The 16,263-nt window shown below is 40.6% G+C and overlaps 2 protein-coding genes across 2 annotated transcripts in view; both read right to left on the bottom strand.

Annotated features, from left to right (window-relative positions):
- The window catches only part of LOC134076311 (zinc finger protein 90-like), an 11,728-nt gene extending 445 nt beyond the window's left edge, over positions 1-11,283 (bottom strand). Inside the window, exons 1-5 of the mRNA XM_062531294.1 lie at positions 10,567-11,283; positions 10,288-10,454; positions 8,088-8,386; positions 7,681-7,905; positions 1,255-1,458 (exon numbers count right to left, since the gene is read on the bottom strand). Of these exons, the coding sequence (XP_062387278.1) occupies positions 1,255-1,458; positions 7,681-7,905; positions 8,088-8,386; positions 10,288-10,454; positions 10,567-10,875 (1,204 nt within the window). The 5' untranslated portion in view covers positions 10,876-11,283. The remainder of the gene's footprint in view (positions 1-1,254; positions 1,459-7,680; positions 7,906-8,087; positions 8,387-10,287; positions 10,455-10,566) is intronic.
- Positions 11,284-13,542: 2,259 nt separating this feature from the next.
- Positions 13,543-16,263, bottom strand: part of LOC134091470 (zinc finger protein 93-like) — a 29,070-nt gene continuing 26,349 nt past the window's right edge. The window contains exon 3 of the mRNA XM_062544335.1: positions 13,543-16,023. Coding sequence (XP_062400319.1) covers positions 14,585-16,023 — 1,439 coding nt within the window. The 3' untranslated portion in view covers positions 13,543-14,584. The remainder of the gene's footprint in view (positions 16,024-16,263) is intronic.

Genomic DNA, 16,263 nt, shown 5'->3' with positions numbered 1-16,263 from the left:
TGCTTTCAAGCGCTTTAAAATCTTTGCTCGGAATAGCCGTCGTTGCCTTCTTTTCATTGGGAAGATACAGCAGCCAATCCGAATGACAGTACACATGGCTGTTCATTCGGAATAGGAACTGACTACACCACCTCTTCTATTCCGAGTAAAATTCTGATTTGTATTCCGATTGAGCTGTTCCGGTTCTAATCGGAAGAGAAGTGCCCATGTAAACAGGGCTACTGTGGTAAAAGCTTTCCCACAAAGGGCCTTAAGTGTGTGTTAGCATGTGGGCTGTAAGATGTGAAATTATTATAAACGCTTTTTCCACACTAAGCACATTTATTACGCTTTTCTACAGTGTGTGTTAGGATGTGTGTTTTAACCTTCATGTTATCCTTGGGGTCGCAATGTTTAACATCATAAAAAAAATGATTATTTAGCTGGGGTCAAATTGTCGGTAAGATTTGAGGATAACAAAAGGGTTAAGAGTTGACATTTGTGAATAAGCTTCTCCACACCGAACACATTTATGCGGCCTCTCTCCTGTGTGTGTTAGCATATGGGCTTTAAGAGATGACCTTTGTGTAAAAGCTTTTCCACACCGAACACATTTATGCGGCCTCTCTCCTGTGTGTGTTAGCATATGGGCTTTAAGAGATGCAATTTGTGTAAAAGCTTTTCCACACCGAACACATTTATGCGGCCTCTCTCCTGTGTGTGTTAGCATATGGGCTTTAAGAGATGCAATTTGTGAATAGGCTTTTCCACACCGAACACATTTATGAGGCTTCTCTCCGGTATGTAGTAGCATGTGGTTTTTAAGATATGACCTTTGTGTAAAAGTGTTTCCACACTGGACACATTTATGAGGCTTCTCTCCAGTGTGTGTACGCATATGGGCTTTAAGAGATGACCTTTGTGTAAAAGCTTTTCCACACTGGGCACATCCATAAGGCTTTTCTCCGGTATGTGTACGCATGTGGCGTCTAAGGTCTGAGGTTCCTATAAAGGCTTTTCCACACTGGGCACATTTGTGAGTCTTCTCTCCAGTATGTGTGAGCATGTGGAGTCTTAGAGTTGAAATAAATGGAAAAGCTTTTCCACACTGGACACATTTATGAAGCTTCTCTCCAGTGTGTGTACGCATATGGGCTGTAAGAGATGACATTTGTGTAAAAGCTTTTTCGCACTGGACACATTTATGTGACTCCTCTCTAGTGTGTATTCGAAGGTGTCTTTTTAGAGTTCGAGAACTCGAAAAAGTTTTTCCACAGTGGTCGCATTCATTTTTGTCCGTGTTCAGTTTTTGATTCATGCCAAGAGAGTGTGTCTGCTGGTGGTGCTTGAGTTCGCTCAGGGTTGTGAAGCTCTTCCTGCAGACTGTGCAGTGGTGCAGTCTTCCTCTGAGTTTCAGGTTGAAGTCATCATTCTGTCCATGTGTCTTCTGCAGCGTGATGTCTGGGTGTTCTGACACACCTGAAAGAGTTACCATAGAGACTTAGAATGATAGACAGATGTTCTGATACACATGGAATAGTTACCATAGAGACTTAGAATGATTTTAGTCCCGATCTGCCCCCTCCGACAATTGGGGGTAGCGAAAATGTAAAACACCCAATCTAAACTATACACATTGACTTCTTAACTACTACTTAACTTCTTCAATAATGATTGTTAAACTATTGTGTTGTAGATGGTCTTCACATCATGTGACACACCTGTGTATGTGATCACCTGTGCTTTCTGGTCATGTGACCACAATGGCCCTCATTTATGAAACGTGTGTACGCTTGTTTCCACGCAAAGTATGGCATTTATCAATGTGAACGTGATCGGTGCTATACGCTCAAATCTCACGTCTAGTCTGAACTCGCGTACGCAAGTTTTTCAGGCGGCATAGCACTGTGCAGAAGTAAATCGGCGGTGGATTAGAAAGTTGATGAGTTGAATTTATGGACTATCTCGGACATAACACCTTTCCTGTACATGTGCAGCCTATTTGCTGTAATGTAGCATATTATATTGCCACATTTGATGGCTTAGGATAGCCATATAGGAGATGATTACTTTCTCTTTGGCAAACGCAACATTCATGAATTATATATTTTAAATAAAAAGGGCAAATTTCAGTGTCGTATGGTTTTGTAATGAATGTATTTATAGTATGATGGGTTCTTTCTGTGAAAATAAAGTCTGTTGCGCTTAAATCGCTCTAGTTTCCCGCCTTCCTTGATGACAGCTTCTAGCTGTCAAAATTAACAAGGTTCAGCTGGACGTCACTGTGGCTCGAGATCACTAATCTATTGGACGCATAATGCACCTTCATGTCGTAAATTCTAGGGGCGAGGCCATTAAAACAAGCATATAGGGGCGTGATATCTAAATTACGCTTGTTTCCAGCCGCCACATTTATCAACACATTTTTATTCTTACGCTGGAATTGGAGTGATACGTAAGTTTGATGAATCACACTTGAGCCCCTTCGTAAGATGATTTCTGCGCTCAGATGTACGCTGGTTTCTTGGCTCAATTGATAAATGAGGGCCAATGAGATTTAGAACATGCCATTTTTAAACTTGGCCTGAGGAAGGCCATTTGTGGCTGAAACATGTTGGCATATTTTTAATGGATAGCCAAGTTTTTTATAAAAAATAGACCTTTTCCAGTGCCTCAGACTCACTACAAGATCCAATATATCTGCTATTGCATATGTGCGTTTTGTGTGTAATTAATATTAGAAGATTAATTAGCTAAACGTTTAACTTGCGGTAATTCAAGTCATAGCCTTCACTGTATTGGCAATGTGAGATTAAATATCTGGTTGTCACTTTAAGGACGTGAACTTGTGAAAACGTTTTGAAGTTGAAAAGATTTCCTGACCGTGTTGTGGTATTATGTAGCGGTACAGGCTATGATAGTTAAAGATGAATCTGTCCACAACTGGAGGTATTTTTGGATCTAAGGAACATGCTCGGCCAAGACAGTATGGGAAATGAACACAAATTATAATCTGAAGCATGTTTTACTAACGGGACAAACATGAAGATTTCAACAACATTAAATTGATTCGTTTAGACACTCGTTTCTCCAATTCCACTTTGTCCTCCTAACATCAGCCACTCAGAACACGTAGCCTAACTTGTAAAATGACACGGTAAACATGATATTTATTCAAATCAAGATTGAGCTCTCTAGAATGCATTGACCAAACGGCATTGCGTTTACCCAGTACATTCATGCATACCTTATCTATAGTATTCTACTGCTCCTTTAGTCATGTTGATTGTTGTTTTGCTTTTTAATTTTCCTGTTTACATTGTTTACATTGTACTGTATGTTGTGTGTGGTGTTTTAAGCTCCTGGGACCTTGAATTTCCCCTTGGGGATCAATAAAGTATCTATCTATCTATCTATCTATCTAAAAAAGAAGGTAATGACTAACGTCACCGTTAGCATGCTCACTTGATCTGACTAATCCATCAGCTGTTTTCCACGGGGAAAAAACGTGTGCATCAGGTGAAGCTATGGTAGGCCTAACAGTGATGGTCACTAATGCAAAACATAGTCCACCAACTTATGTGATGATGACAAAATTCGCAGCCTATAAATGCTTTGTTATGGTGCTGAAAGTTTACGGTGCAGCATGTCAGCAACCCGTGAGAGAAAATGGAATTGATCATTAAGTTTAATATTATAATATGTGGTTTAATGTCTCCATTAGGCCCATATTCCAATGTGTGATTTAAAGCTTTGTCTTTCTCACTAGTGGGCAGTGATGGGCAGTAACGCGTTAGAAGTAATGCATTACTGTAATCCAATTACTTTTTTCAAGTAACGAGTAAAGCAAGGGATTAAAATTGTAAAATCAGTAATTAGATTACCGTTACTTTCCTCCAAGTAGGCTGCGTTACTGCATTACTAAACTGTCATTTTAATTGCTTTGTGAGACTGTCTGGTGACAATCAGTATAACGTCCAACGCATTGCGAGAGATGTAAACAACAGACGAGACAACAGAGTGCGGGAGAGAGCATGACCATGCTGCATTTAATAGCCTACATGAGTTGGGGTTTTCCTTTTCCCATAGTGGACTTCTTTTGCTTATCTTTACTTCACCTTTATTGTTCTTTCTACTTTAATGTCATTCAATGACTTATGCTTTCCCCTATAGCTTTAACTCTGGACTGATGCTTCAACTCAAATGTCTTTTCAAATTCAAAATTGAGGTCGTTTACGTTCAAACTTGTTTTCGGTGGACATAATTAAGTTTGTACCGTCGGAGTCTTTGCGAGACAATGAGTAAAATGTCCGTAAATAATAGAGCCTGTATCATCTGCGTTCTCTGTAGTCGCTTTCAGACATAACCCCTGCGCAACGTTTAATTGAAACTCAGCAGTGACTCTCCTTGTTCATTTCACATAATCTGAACGAATTCACATTCTTTATTTACAAATGTGTTGCATGCAGTTCATAGTTCACAGAACTCGTTTATGCACAACGCTGCATTTGATTCTATTTTGTATGATGGAATATGTAGACAGAATGAAATTAGGCTGAAAGGTGTATTGCTTTATAGCATATTCAGGTTGTGTAGCCTAGCTAGTGTGTTTTTGAAAAGTAACTAATTACTTTTGGGGAAAATCAGTAACTAATTACTTTTTCCAAGTAACTTGACCAACACTGCTAGTGGGTCACTTTGACACACTAAAAGAATGATTCTAATGACCCTGTATGTCTATGATATCTGCACTGTTCCTAAACATGCAGTGTTTCCCATACATTGACTTATTTGTGGCGGCCCACCACAGTATCAACACTGACCACCACACAATGATTTTCTATGTTGTACTACTTAAACTGGATGAAATCCTTTCATTGTAGAGCTATGCACACCTTTGTGTAGCCTCGCCTTGTCTCTGTCCCTCAACAAACCTGCATGCACGTTTCAAGAAAAGCAAGGATGCATAGAACACAATTGGCTTAATTGTGATTAAAACCGGTTAGCATCATAACCACGTTGGGCAAATTTAGTTTAAAACTGTGAACTCCCCCCCCCCCCCCCCCCCCCATCACCACAAATAGAATTCAATTCTGTGGGAAACACTGACATGGATAACATAATGCGTCAGGAGTTATCCTGTCTGTTCACGTCAACAACCACAGGTTAAAGTTGACTGAGTGTCTCCTGAAGTTTTCCACTGTTGTTGTATGATTATCTATCCTTTGCTGTTGTGTATCTAAACCATGTATAATTCTCTATCAAATCAGAGACACATATTCTGGAGTACCCTGTGCTTCGTGTGTGCCTCTCTCCTGTACAGCTGTAATTAAACCCTGTATCCTGATTGTACTTTTTCGTGACTGGAGCTCATGTTTCACTTTGGTATACAATAGTTTTACCAACACCTGCCAATGGCGAATTACCTTTTAATTCTACTTCAGTGGGAAGGTAATGAAGTTTGAACACCGCTTGCAATATAAGCGTAATATATTGGGAAATATTCCCACTGCGGCCTCGCAGCGACGGTTGAACAACAAATAGAAACAAAAACCCTGTGTGGAATTTATCTGGGAATACTGAACGTAGAGGCGAGCTACCTCGCTAGCATGTTTCAGTTGGTTCCTTGGTTGAAATACAATGTAGGCTAAGTTTTTTTTGCACAAAATCGTTTTTGCTAATAAACTTAAACAAACGTGATTTCCTGTGAAATCCCTGATTGCTCCTTCAACATTAGCCTACTTTTATTTGTTGACATCAAACCTGGAGAGGAACGAGTGGCAACTGCTCCCGCAGTTCACTTACGTGTGTTTTTTTTAATTGGTTTTTTTTTTTTAGGGGCGGCGCTCAAATTCTATGAGTGGTGCTGCGCCGCTGCTGAATACACTGTAGAGGAAACACTGGTGTGTGTGTGTGTCTGTATGCATATATGTAGGGATGTAACGATTACCGGTGTGACGGTAAACCATGATAAAATTGTTGACGATAACAATTACCGTGTTCATTTCGAATATCATTATTATCACGGTTGATACTACGGTATGGTAACCGCGTGTTTAATTCCTCCCAGTTTCATCCTTGCCTGCTTTTGACACAAGCTGGAAGGCTATGAAACAAAACTTCACCTTACTAATTCTGTTGTCTAATTGATGGATTTAACCATGATTCGGATAAGGCTACACCTGCTTTTAAAGGGCGCAACATTTCCACCCCAAAACGTGCGCTGTATCATGTAGCCAGCGTCTTTTTATGTAGGCCTACACGTTCACATTAAATCTAGGCTATTCCACTAACGTTATCAGGAGAATGCCATGAAGTTTTATGTTGAGCGCTGGGTGTCACTCATTGGATATAACAGATATACCAAACTCCAAATCATAAGTTAAGCTATAAGCAGACAACATTTCCAACCAAGGGAAAAGTGAGCACAATGCCACGGTAACCTACCTACAGTAAGCTATGGGATTTAGTTCGGCCTACTGTAGTGTTTAATTCAATTTCCGAAAAAAGCTACACAGCCTATTGGCAAACTTTTACATCTTGAGAGAGTTCCATCAAGGTAACTATCCCGTTAGCTCACGCGTCATGTCTATCATTAATGTACAGTAGCCTAGTGCTCACCAAAATAATAGAAGTTAACATTGCAAGACACTTATCTTTTATATTATCCCAGCAATCTTTTCTTTGACTTGTTAATTTTTTGAACATTCATTTTATTCAATGAAAACGGATATCCTTGAACTATGCTTGACTACTTTCCTAAAACCGAATGAAGGTTAATATAATTAGCCTACTTCACGTACCTCTCAAAGTGACAGGCACTCAATTAGACCTAGACAACACCCCTGTAATGTCATTAAAGACAAGTGTAATAGTTTAAAAATCAATATGAAGTATTCAAATTACTGAATATTTTTAGCTATAAGTAATTATGCAGATCCTAACATATTATAAACTATTAGCAAAATATATAAAGTCATGAATTCAAAATATGCAATAGAAACAAGACAAGCCATTTTCTGTGTGTGTGGAGGGTTGAGCAGGGACTAGGATTGCCAATGCTGTGAATGATCGGTATCCTGCTGGGGGCAATAAGGGTTTGCCTATATTTTTAATGTAATAAACACTGTCACACTTTTTAAAACTAAAATATTTCAGCTTGTCTACACCCATCAGCGCTTTCTTAACATATTGTACACACAATTTTTAAAATACCGCGATAATACCGAAAACCGTGATAATTTTGGTCACTATAACCGTGGGGTTAAATTTTCATACCGTTACATCCCTACATATATGTGTGTGTGTGTGTGTGTGTGTGGGTGTGTGTGTCTGTATGCATATGTGTGTCTGTCTGTCTGTCTGTCTGTCTGTCTGTCTGCATATGTGTGTGTGTGTGTCTGTCTGTATGCATATGTGTGTGTGTGTGTGTGTGTGTGTGTGTGTGTGTCTGTCTGTCTGTATGCATGTGTGTGTGTGTGTGTGTGTGTGTGTGTGTGTGTGTGTGTGTAGAGGAAACACTGAGCTCTGTGTGAAAGGACTTACTTTCCAGAAGACAGCCAGGATCGTCATGTTGTTGTTCCTCCTCTTCCTCCTCCTCCTCCTCCTCCTCCTCTTCTTCTTCACAGCCAAGCTCGTCATGTTGTTCCTCCTCCTCTTCCTCCTCCTCCTCCTCCTCCTCCTCTTCTTCTTCTTCTACACAGCCAAGCTCGTCATGTTGTTGTTCCTCTTCCTCTTTCTTCACTTCAGTCTTCACAGTTGTCATTTCATTGTAAGTAGACCTTGGTGACTCTGTGACGTCTGCTTCAGGTTTACAGTCTGTTTCAGTTCTACAGGGAAGCTCTGCAAATGGCTTTTCTTCTTCATCTGGACCTGCAATCATATGGCCGTAGTCCTCCTCTTTTATATCTTCTTGCTGTGTGTTCACTGATTCGGTTAAACTGGGTTAAATGCAGAGAACAAATTTCCCTCACGGGATCAAAAAAGGATGTGTGTACTCTACTATACTACACTATACTATACTAGTATACTGGTTAGATTTTGTTTGATCAGCAGTTTTTGCATGGTTTAAGGATTCACATCTAAAAGTGGGATCTGAAAGGACTTACTTTGCAGCAGATAATTGTGTTCTTGTTCATCATCTTCTTCAATCTTCACTTCAATCTCTGCTATTGTCTGTTGCGTTTCACTGCCACTAACGTTGGACTCTGTGACTTCTGTTTCAGTTTTAAAGGGAAGCTCTGCAAACGGCTTTTCTTCTTCATCTGGACCTGCAATCACATGGCCATACTCCTCATCTTTTACATCTTCCTCTTTCACCATCACACTCGGGTCAACATGGTGTGTTTCAGGTTCGAGATCCATGTTAGCTGAACAAAGATGATCCCATTCAGGGCAGTTCAATTGCCTGTTATTAGAGAAAGAAAGCAAAGAAAACTAGAGAGGTCACAGTCAATTTCATTTTCTTTAACAAACAAACAAACAAAACAATAGAAAGCAACTCTCCATGAATAATAATTTGGCAAACAAATGTAAATCAGATCGGTGGCTTCACCACACCTTGTCCACCACCACTTTCTCTATTAACTTAACACATCAATCAATAATTACAACTGAAGTGAATAAAAACCTGTTACGACTGAAAGTGGCAACACGTTCATCAACTCGGGGTGAATGGCACTTCTGCTTTCACTTTGCGGCCCTCTATTCGCTATAACCGCACTATGTAACTTTACGAGGTGGGGGTAGTGTATCTGTAGTTTGATAAAATGAGACATCAGAAACTACAAATTTGATTTGCTTCGATGTCGCAATACATCATACTTTCATAATATCATGTAACATATTCTACCTTGTCTGTTATTTGCTGGATAAACAAATAGCGTGTGTGAGACAGAGGAAAAGTGCTGTAGTGTTGCTTTAACTCAACACATCAATTAATAATTACAACTGAAGTGAATAAAAGCCTGTTACGACTGAAAGCGGCAACACGTTTGTCAACAACCCACCAGAGGACCGATTAGCAAAATGCAGGCGCACCGCCAGATCTATCCCCCATGTCAGGAAACTGGGGACCGCCATCAATTCCGACATCTAATTGTCGGAGTGCCGGTATTTAATTTTTTTAAAGAAAATGTTCCGCCATTCCGACATGAGGTCATTAAAGGATTCAAGGTAGGGAACGGAATTAGCTTTTTTGCCCATTTTTGCAAAATCACTTGAAATCCTATTCCTAACCCACTTACAGCCACTGAAATGGAAATTAAACACATCAATCATCTGTGGAACGGGCAGGGCTCGAGAAACTCCAGCCAATTACGTTCTTAAGCCACTACCATCATTTCACAGCTTGTTCGTCAATCTAACGGTCTTACTCCTCTCCCCATCCCCATCAGTAAAACTAGTTAGCTAAGTAACCTGCTTGGGGAAGTTGATGTGAGCGATTGTGTGGAGACTACAGCTCATATAGTGCTGTACAGACGCCAGGCTGGCATTTCATTTTATACTGAAGAGTGCCTAGCCTGGCTCGATCTCGCGCATCTGAATTCTCGCTCGTGCATGAATGTGCATCCATGTTCTTCGAATGGAGACGGGACTATTTCAGTTGTCTATTTTCAGACTAAATGCAAACATGTTATGTGTTGGGGAATAGTGCAATAGCTTCTTTTTATAATACTTATCTGATGAGTGGTGTGTGTGTTGTGTGTAGGGTGTGTGTTTGTTTGTTTGTTGTTTTATAATGGTGTTGTGGAGGGGGGGTACCATATGTTTCATGTTTTATGTATGTCTATGGGTGCCTCTCATGGAAAGTTTATACGTCCTCCCTCGCTCCTCCGGCCTCGATCCTCACTGATCTACATAAAGAAAGATAGACGAAGGGGTAGACTATCGTTGTTGCCGCCCCATCATTCTTTATGTAGATCAGTGAGAGGCACCTTATGTAAAAACCTTTGTTCCGCTGACGCTCCTTGAGTGCCCAAGACAAATTTCTCTTGCAAGAGAGACAATTAAAGTACTTACTTACTTATGTGCAATCTAACAACTGCAAGCAGGCCTGGCATGTAAAAATAAGACCGGTCGTGGCTCATTGCTACGATTGAGCAAACAGCGGTTGCCCAAGTTAAGCCAGATTAATGGATATGGGCCTATCTTTAGCCTGGGTGAACCCTGCCTGAACTTCCAGTGAATTTGGATTTCGCCCGGCAGTTCAGGCTAGAAACCTGCACATCTATCTCCTCTGTTCAAGATTGAGCTTAGTATGGTGATAGCCGAGTAGGCTACTTCAAACCGTGTGTAGGCAGCATTTACTTGTGTGCTCTCTGTAATCTCAAATCCTCGCCGTCCTGCGTCTCGGCCCATTGCCCTTCCGCGGCCACCTCCGGCAGGTTTTTGAGAATAGCTCTCTTCCTCTCCAACCTCGTCCTGACCGCCTGAAATGGAGGCATAGCCGCCACATCCGCCGCCTGGGCCAAGACCTGGTTTAATTCAAGGTTTGTGTGTCATTGTTCACATCAAGCGACTTGTAGCTGTATGAAAAGAGCCGAATAAATGTCATGTAGGCCTATTGCCAGTTATTAATTAGCCTACCTGGTCATAAACTCGCTTGGATGGGCGGGACGGGTCCGCGGCCACCAGCATGAGCATCTGCTCTTTCAGAGCAGTGGTTGCCACTAAATCCGCCTCCGCTGCATGGCTATGTTGGCCAGATTTTTTGATCACAGTGATGTCGGGATCGTCCCCGTTCACGTCAAAGGTATTTGTTTTCATGTAGGCTTTGCATCCGGGTTGGGCGCAACGCCAGTACATGTCATTTCGGCATTTGTTCCGCAAGTATCGGTATTCGTCTAATATAAGACACTTCCCTCCCCGACTATTGGTTATTTGAATGTATGCCATCGTGTATGCTGTGACTAAACTAGGCTAATCAGTTAACTTAAAGCCCGATACAACTTCATTCAAATGCAGTCCATAATTCAAATGAAATTACACTACTACTATTGCTACCAACAGAGGACCGATAAGCAAAAGGCAAGCAGACTCTTACTATCGATGTTATTGACTCACCCAAATGTAACTTTCGGGAACAGTTTCGTTATTGTGTTGAGACCAGCGGTCACCCCGAAGCTACCTGAGATAATAGCTGTCTAGCCCTAGTCTATAGGCTACGAAACACCTTCATCCGGCAAGTTAGCAGTCAACTTTGGCTACATTGGCGATTTGGTTGAGTATGTCTACGTGGAACCGTGTTGATCCCCGCAAATGTTTTCGCATGTTCTCCCGTGGACTGCATGTGATTGTTTCCTACTCACGACTCATGCGTGGAGCCAGCAACGACAACAATCAAAATTCCAATATGGCCGCCGTCGATAATGTTTCAAAATACAAGTCGGGATTTATCTTTTACTGTCTATGAAATTTATTCATCAAAAAGAAAAATCAAATATTCAACATGTGTGTCACTGAAGGGACCTGTGGTAGACTAACTGTGGTAACTTCAGTATTGTTATGATGAATCAGATCAGGATAATCGTAAATTTAATTCCCAACGTCACACAGCATCCATTCAACAGGTTCACTTTCTCTATCTAAGAGCACGTCTACGGAGAGCCTTGCCACTCGCTATTAAAGTGTAAGTTTGGCGAAAATGAAAAAAAAAAAAAAGCCATTTCCTAAATGAAAATACATCAACTTAAGGCTGGCTTACATTGTACGATTTTGGTCTGTTTTAACAGTCGTCGGCGACTAAATTTCCAAAATCGGGAGGAAATCATATGGGAGTTGTAGGACCGCCGTCACGTCATCCGGCACTAAGCTTCCTTGGACGCCGGTATTAAAGGTATTACGGTTCCCCATTGACTCCCATTGATTCCGATTGACCATTTCGAATGAAAACGTCAATTAGCCTATGTGCTGAAACAAACGCCGCTGACATGACAGTAACCATTTCACTTTGATAATAACCTAAATTTTTGTCCGACATAATACAGCAAGAATTTCAAAATTTTATTGACGCAACGTGGAGAAACTTAAGGGAGAACAAAAACATTACATCCGTGACCCATGTTCAATGGAATTCCCCATTGACCCTGGGTCACGAAAAATGGCAGCCTTATTTCTTGAATGTCAGAGTAATGACATTCAAAATGGTACCTTAAAGGGACACTTCACCGATTAGCATTAAGCTTTGTATCTTTAGAAAACCAGTCATGTTTTTGAATGGACGTGCATCATTCCCTCAGTTTGCCTTGTGATGGGAGAAATACGGATTTCAAAGTTGGACTTCCTGCTTTCAATGATGTATGAATCATCATTTTACATCATTGAAAGCACAAAGTCCCCTTCATGGGCTTCATTGAAATCTGTATTTCTCCCATCTCAAGGCAAACTGAGGGAATGATGCACGACCACTCAAAAACATGACTGGTTTTCTAAAGATATAAAGCTTAATGCTAATCGGTGAAGTGTCCCTTTAATAATACACCACCATTCATAAAGTAACGAAGTAGGCCTATGAAAAGAAAAAAACACAATTTATCACATGGATCACCCAAACGACTTTGTGCCAATTTTCAACAGCGCAGCTTTTACTAACGCAAACCCAGATGAAAACATAACCGAGCTCCTTGGCGGAGGGGCTAATAATTATCAAATTGAAAACACACTATGTGTCAGGTCTACTCGCGTGATCACGGATGCTGCTGATGCAGCTGTTCAGAAAGCAGTATTTGTTTTCTTAAAGATACACTTTTATTTTATTAAAAATATTCTGAATGTTTTACATTAGGCCTAGGCCTACTTGAAATAAAGGGCCCATAGTTCAGGCTGCTCAAAGCTGTGTTTGCACTTTATATTTATTTTATTCAGTGTCTGTCGTCTGTTAACTTCATTGAAATGTAGACAACTACTTGCATTCAAGTAGGCTACCATTCAAGTTAAGACTCGTTGGTATGTTAAAAGCATAATACTTTGAAAACACTTGAAATTTAGCAATAGATTAAATAGGCCTATAAATGCACATGCATTATTGATCTTATTAACATCAGGGTAGTCTACACTATTTTGAGTGACAATATAAGATTCGGACCTTTGCTGGGAGGAAATTTTAGTAACTGGACCTCTTTGAATTTTAATTGAATACCTCTGGTTTAATTGAATACCTCAGGCTTTAGGTCCATCTTCCTTAACAATGCTGTACGTACTGACCGTTTACAGGCTAGCCCACCTTCCTTAACAATGCTGTACGTACTGACTGTTTACAGGCTTTAGCCCACGTGGACCACTCCTCCCTCCATCACCCTGACTAGACTGTGGTCGTCTAACTTCATACTTGTAAAAAGTCGATGGTCTGCACACTGTAATGGCTCCAAAAAATGCTTTATTAGTTACAATGCCTATAGAAAGTCATCATACCCTTTTGAAATAGTTACTTTTTTTGTTTTACAGCCTGAAATTAAAACCCATTTTTTCTTCTTCTTTTCCAGTTTTATTTACAAATTTAGCCAACAGTCAACAGTTCTGAAAATGAATAAAAAAAATTAGAATTAGAATAACAGGGTTGGCCACATCTGCACCATGCGGGAATAAGTCAAACGGGCCCAATGGTTTGACGCCACCGTAAGTAAGGCAAAGGAGTGAGGGTGTGTAGAATAGAGGAGAAAGGAGTGTGTGTGTAGAATAGAGGAGAACGGAGTGAGTGTGTAGAATAGAGGAGAAAGGAGTGAGTGTGTGTAGAATAGAGGAGAAAGGAGTGAGTGTGTAGAATATTGTGAGTGTGTAGAATAGAGGAGAAAGGAGTGAGTGTGTAAGAGAGGAGAAAGGAGTGAGTGTGTGTAGAATAGAGGAGAAAGGAGTGAGTGTGTAGAATAGAGGAGAAAGGAGTGAGTGTGTAAGAGAGGAGAAAGGAGTGAGTGTGTAGAATAAAGGAGAAAGGAGTGAGTGTGTGTAGAATAAAGGAGAAAGGAGTGTGTGTGTAGAATAGAGGAGAAAGGAGTGAGTGTGTAGAATAGAGTGAGTGTGTAGAATAGAGGAGAAAGGAGTGAGTGTGTAAGAGAGGAGAAAGGAGTGAGTGTGTAGAATAGAGGAGAAAGGAGTGAGTGTGTGTAGAATAAAGGAGAAAGGAGTGTGTGTAGAATAGAGGAGAAATGAGTGTGTAAGAGAGAAGAGAGTCCGATGAGAAGCAAGCAAGGAGCACCAAGAGGAGGAGAGGAGTCAAGTCGAGTTTATTTATTTAACGCATTTCACACACAGGGGTCATTGAATGTGCTTTACACAAACAAAAGCAAACAGCAATAAAAATAAAAGCAAATAAAAGAAGAGGGAAAACAAACCTCCCAACATCTCGATCGGTCTATTCACATTATAATAACATAATAACAAGCCTCCCAACATATCGATCAGTCTATTCACATTATAACAACATATTAACAAGCCTTTCAACATCTCTACTACCGGTAGTCTATTCACTTTTCATATTATAAAAATGTTTTGCGGGGGGGGGCGGGGGCAGTATATATATACATAACTTTTTAATGTATATATATATATTACTATATATATTATTGTACATAATACATACACATGTATGAACTCTCCGGTTCTGCGCGATTCACGTGAATGACCCAAATGACCAAGAAAACAGCGATTGTCGCCGAAAAGCGACAAGTTTGCAGGTCTTTATGTGGCGTTGGAGACCTTGGGATGTTCTGAATGATTTTCCACATTGGACACATTTAAGAGGCTTCTCTCCAGTGTGAATTCGCACGTGGGCTTTAAAAGTTGAATTGTGTGCAAAACCTTTTCCACAATGGACACATTTATGAGGCTTCTCTCCAGTGTGTACTAACATGTGGACTTTAAGATTTGAAATTTGTGTAAAACCCTTTCCACACTGGACACATTTAAAAGGCTTCACTCCGGTATGTGTGAGCATGTGGCGTTGAAGATCGTGGGACGTTCTAAATGCTTTTCCACACTGGACACATTTATGAGGCTTCTTTCCAGTGTGTCCTAACATGTGGACCTTAAGATTTGAACTTTTTGTAAAGGCTTTTCCACACTGGGCACATTTATGAGGCTTCTCTGCAGTGTGAATTCGCATGTGGGCTTTAAGAGTTGAATTGTCTACAAAACCTTTTCCACACTGGACACATTTATGAGGCTTCTTTCCAGTGTGTCGTAACATGTGGACCTTAAGATTTAAACTTTTTGAAAAGGATTTTCCACACTGGGCACATTTATGAGGCTTCTCTGCAGTGTGAATTCGCATGTGGGCTTTAAGAGTTGAATTGTATGCAAAACCTTTTCCACACTGGACACATTTATGAGGCTTCTCTCCAGTGTGTACTAACATGTGGACTTTAAGACTTGAACTTTTTGAAAATGATTTTCCACACTGGACACATTTATGAGGCTTCTCTCCAGTGTGTATTAACGTGTGGGCTTTAAGATTTGAACTTTTTGAAAATGATTTTCCACACTGGGCACATTTATGAGGCTTCTCTCCAGTGTGAATTCGCATGTGGTCTTTAAGAGTTGAGCTTTGTGAAAAAACTTTTCCACACTGGTCACATTTATGAGGCTTCTCTCCAGTGTGAATTCGCATGTGGTCTTTAAGATTTGAACTGTTTGAAAATGATTTTCCACACTGGATACATTTATGAGGCTTCTCTCCAGTATGTAGCTTGTGTCTTTTACGAGACTTTTCTCCTTTGTGTACAAGCATGTGGCGTGAAAGGCTTGACCTGTGTGAAAAACCTTTTCCACACTGAGTACATTCATGAAGCTTCTCTCCAGTGTGTATAACCATGTGGTGCTTAACTACTGAGGAGGCTTTTTCACACCGAGAATATTTACGTGGCTTTTTGCGAGACCTCTTTTGATTCACCATGACGGAGTGTGTTTGCTGGTGTTTCTCGAGTTCTGTCAGGGCCATGAAACTCTTCCTGCAGACGGTGCAGTGGTGCAGCCTTCCTTCATGTTGCAGGTTGAGTTCATCATTCTGTCCGTGGATCTTCTGTTGCCTTGTATGTGGGTGTTCTGATACACCTGGAAGAGGTACCATGGAGACTTAGAATTAGAATGAAGAATTACCATAGAGACTTAGAATAACAGACAGATGTTCCACATTCAGCAATTAAACATTGATTACGTTTACATGCACTTTAGTATCTCGGTTATGATCGGGATTTTAAGGTATCCCGGTTTTGTGTTTGCACATGTAAACATCATACCCCAATTTCGGAACCCCAGATAAGCCCTTATCCCGGTAACAATTATCCCGGTTAT

This window comes from Sardina pilchardus, chromosome 1, assembly GCF_963854185.1.
Source record: "Sardina pilchardus chromosome 1, fSarPil1.1, whole genome shotgun sequence".
NCBI lineage: Eukaryota > Metazoa > Chordata > Actinopteri > Clupeiformes > Clupeidae > Sardina > Sardina pilchardus.
This window is presented reverse-complemented; position numbering and strand designations above follow the sequence as displayed.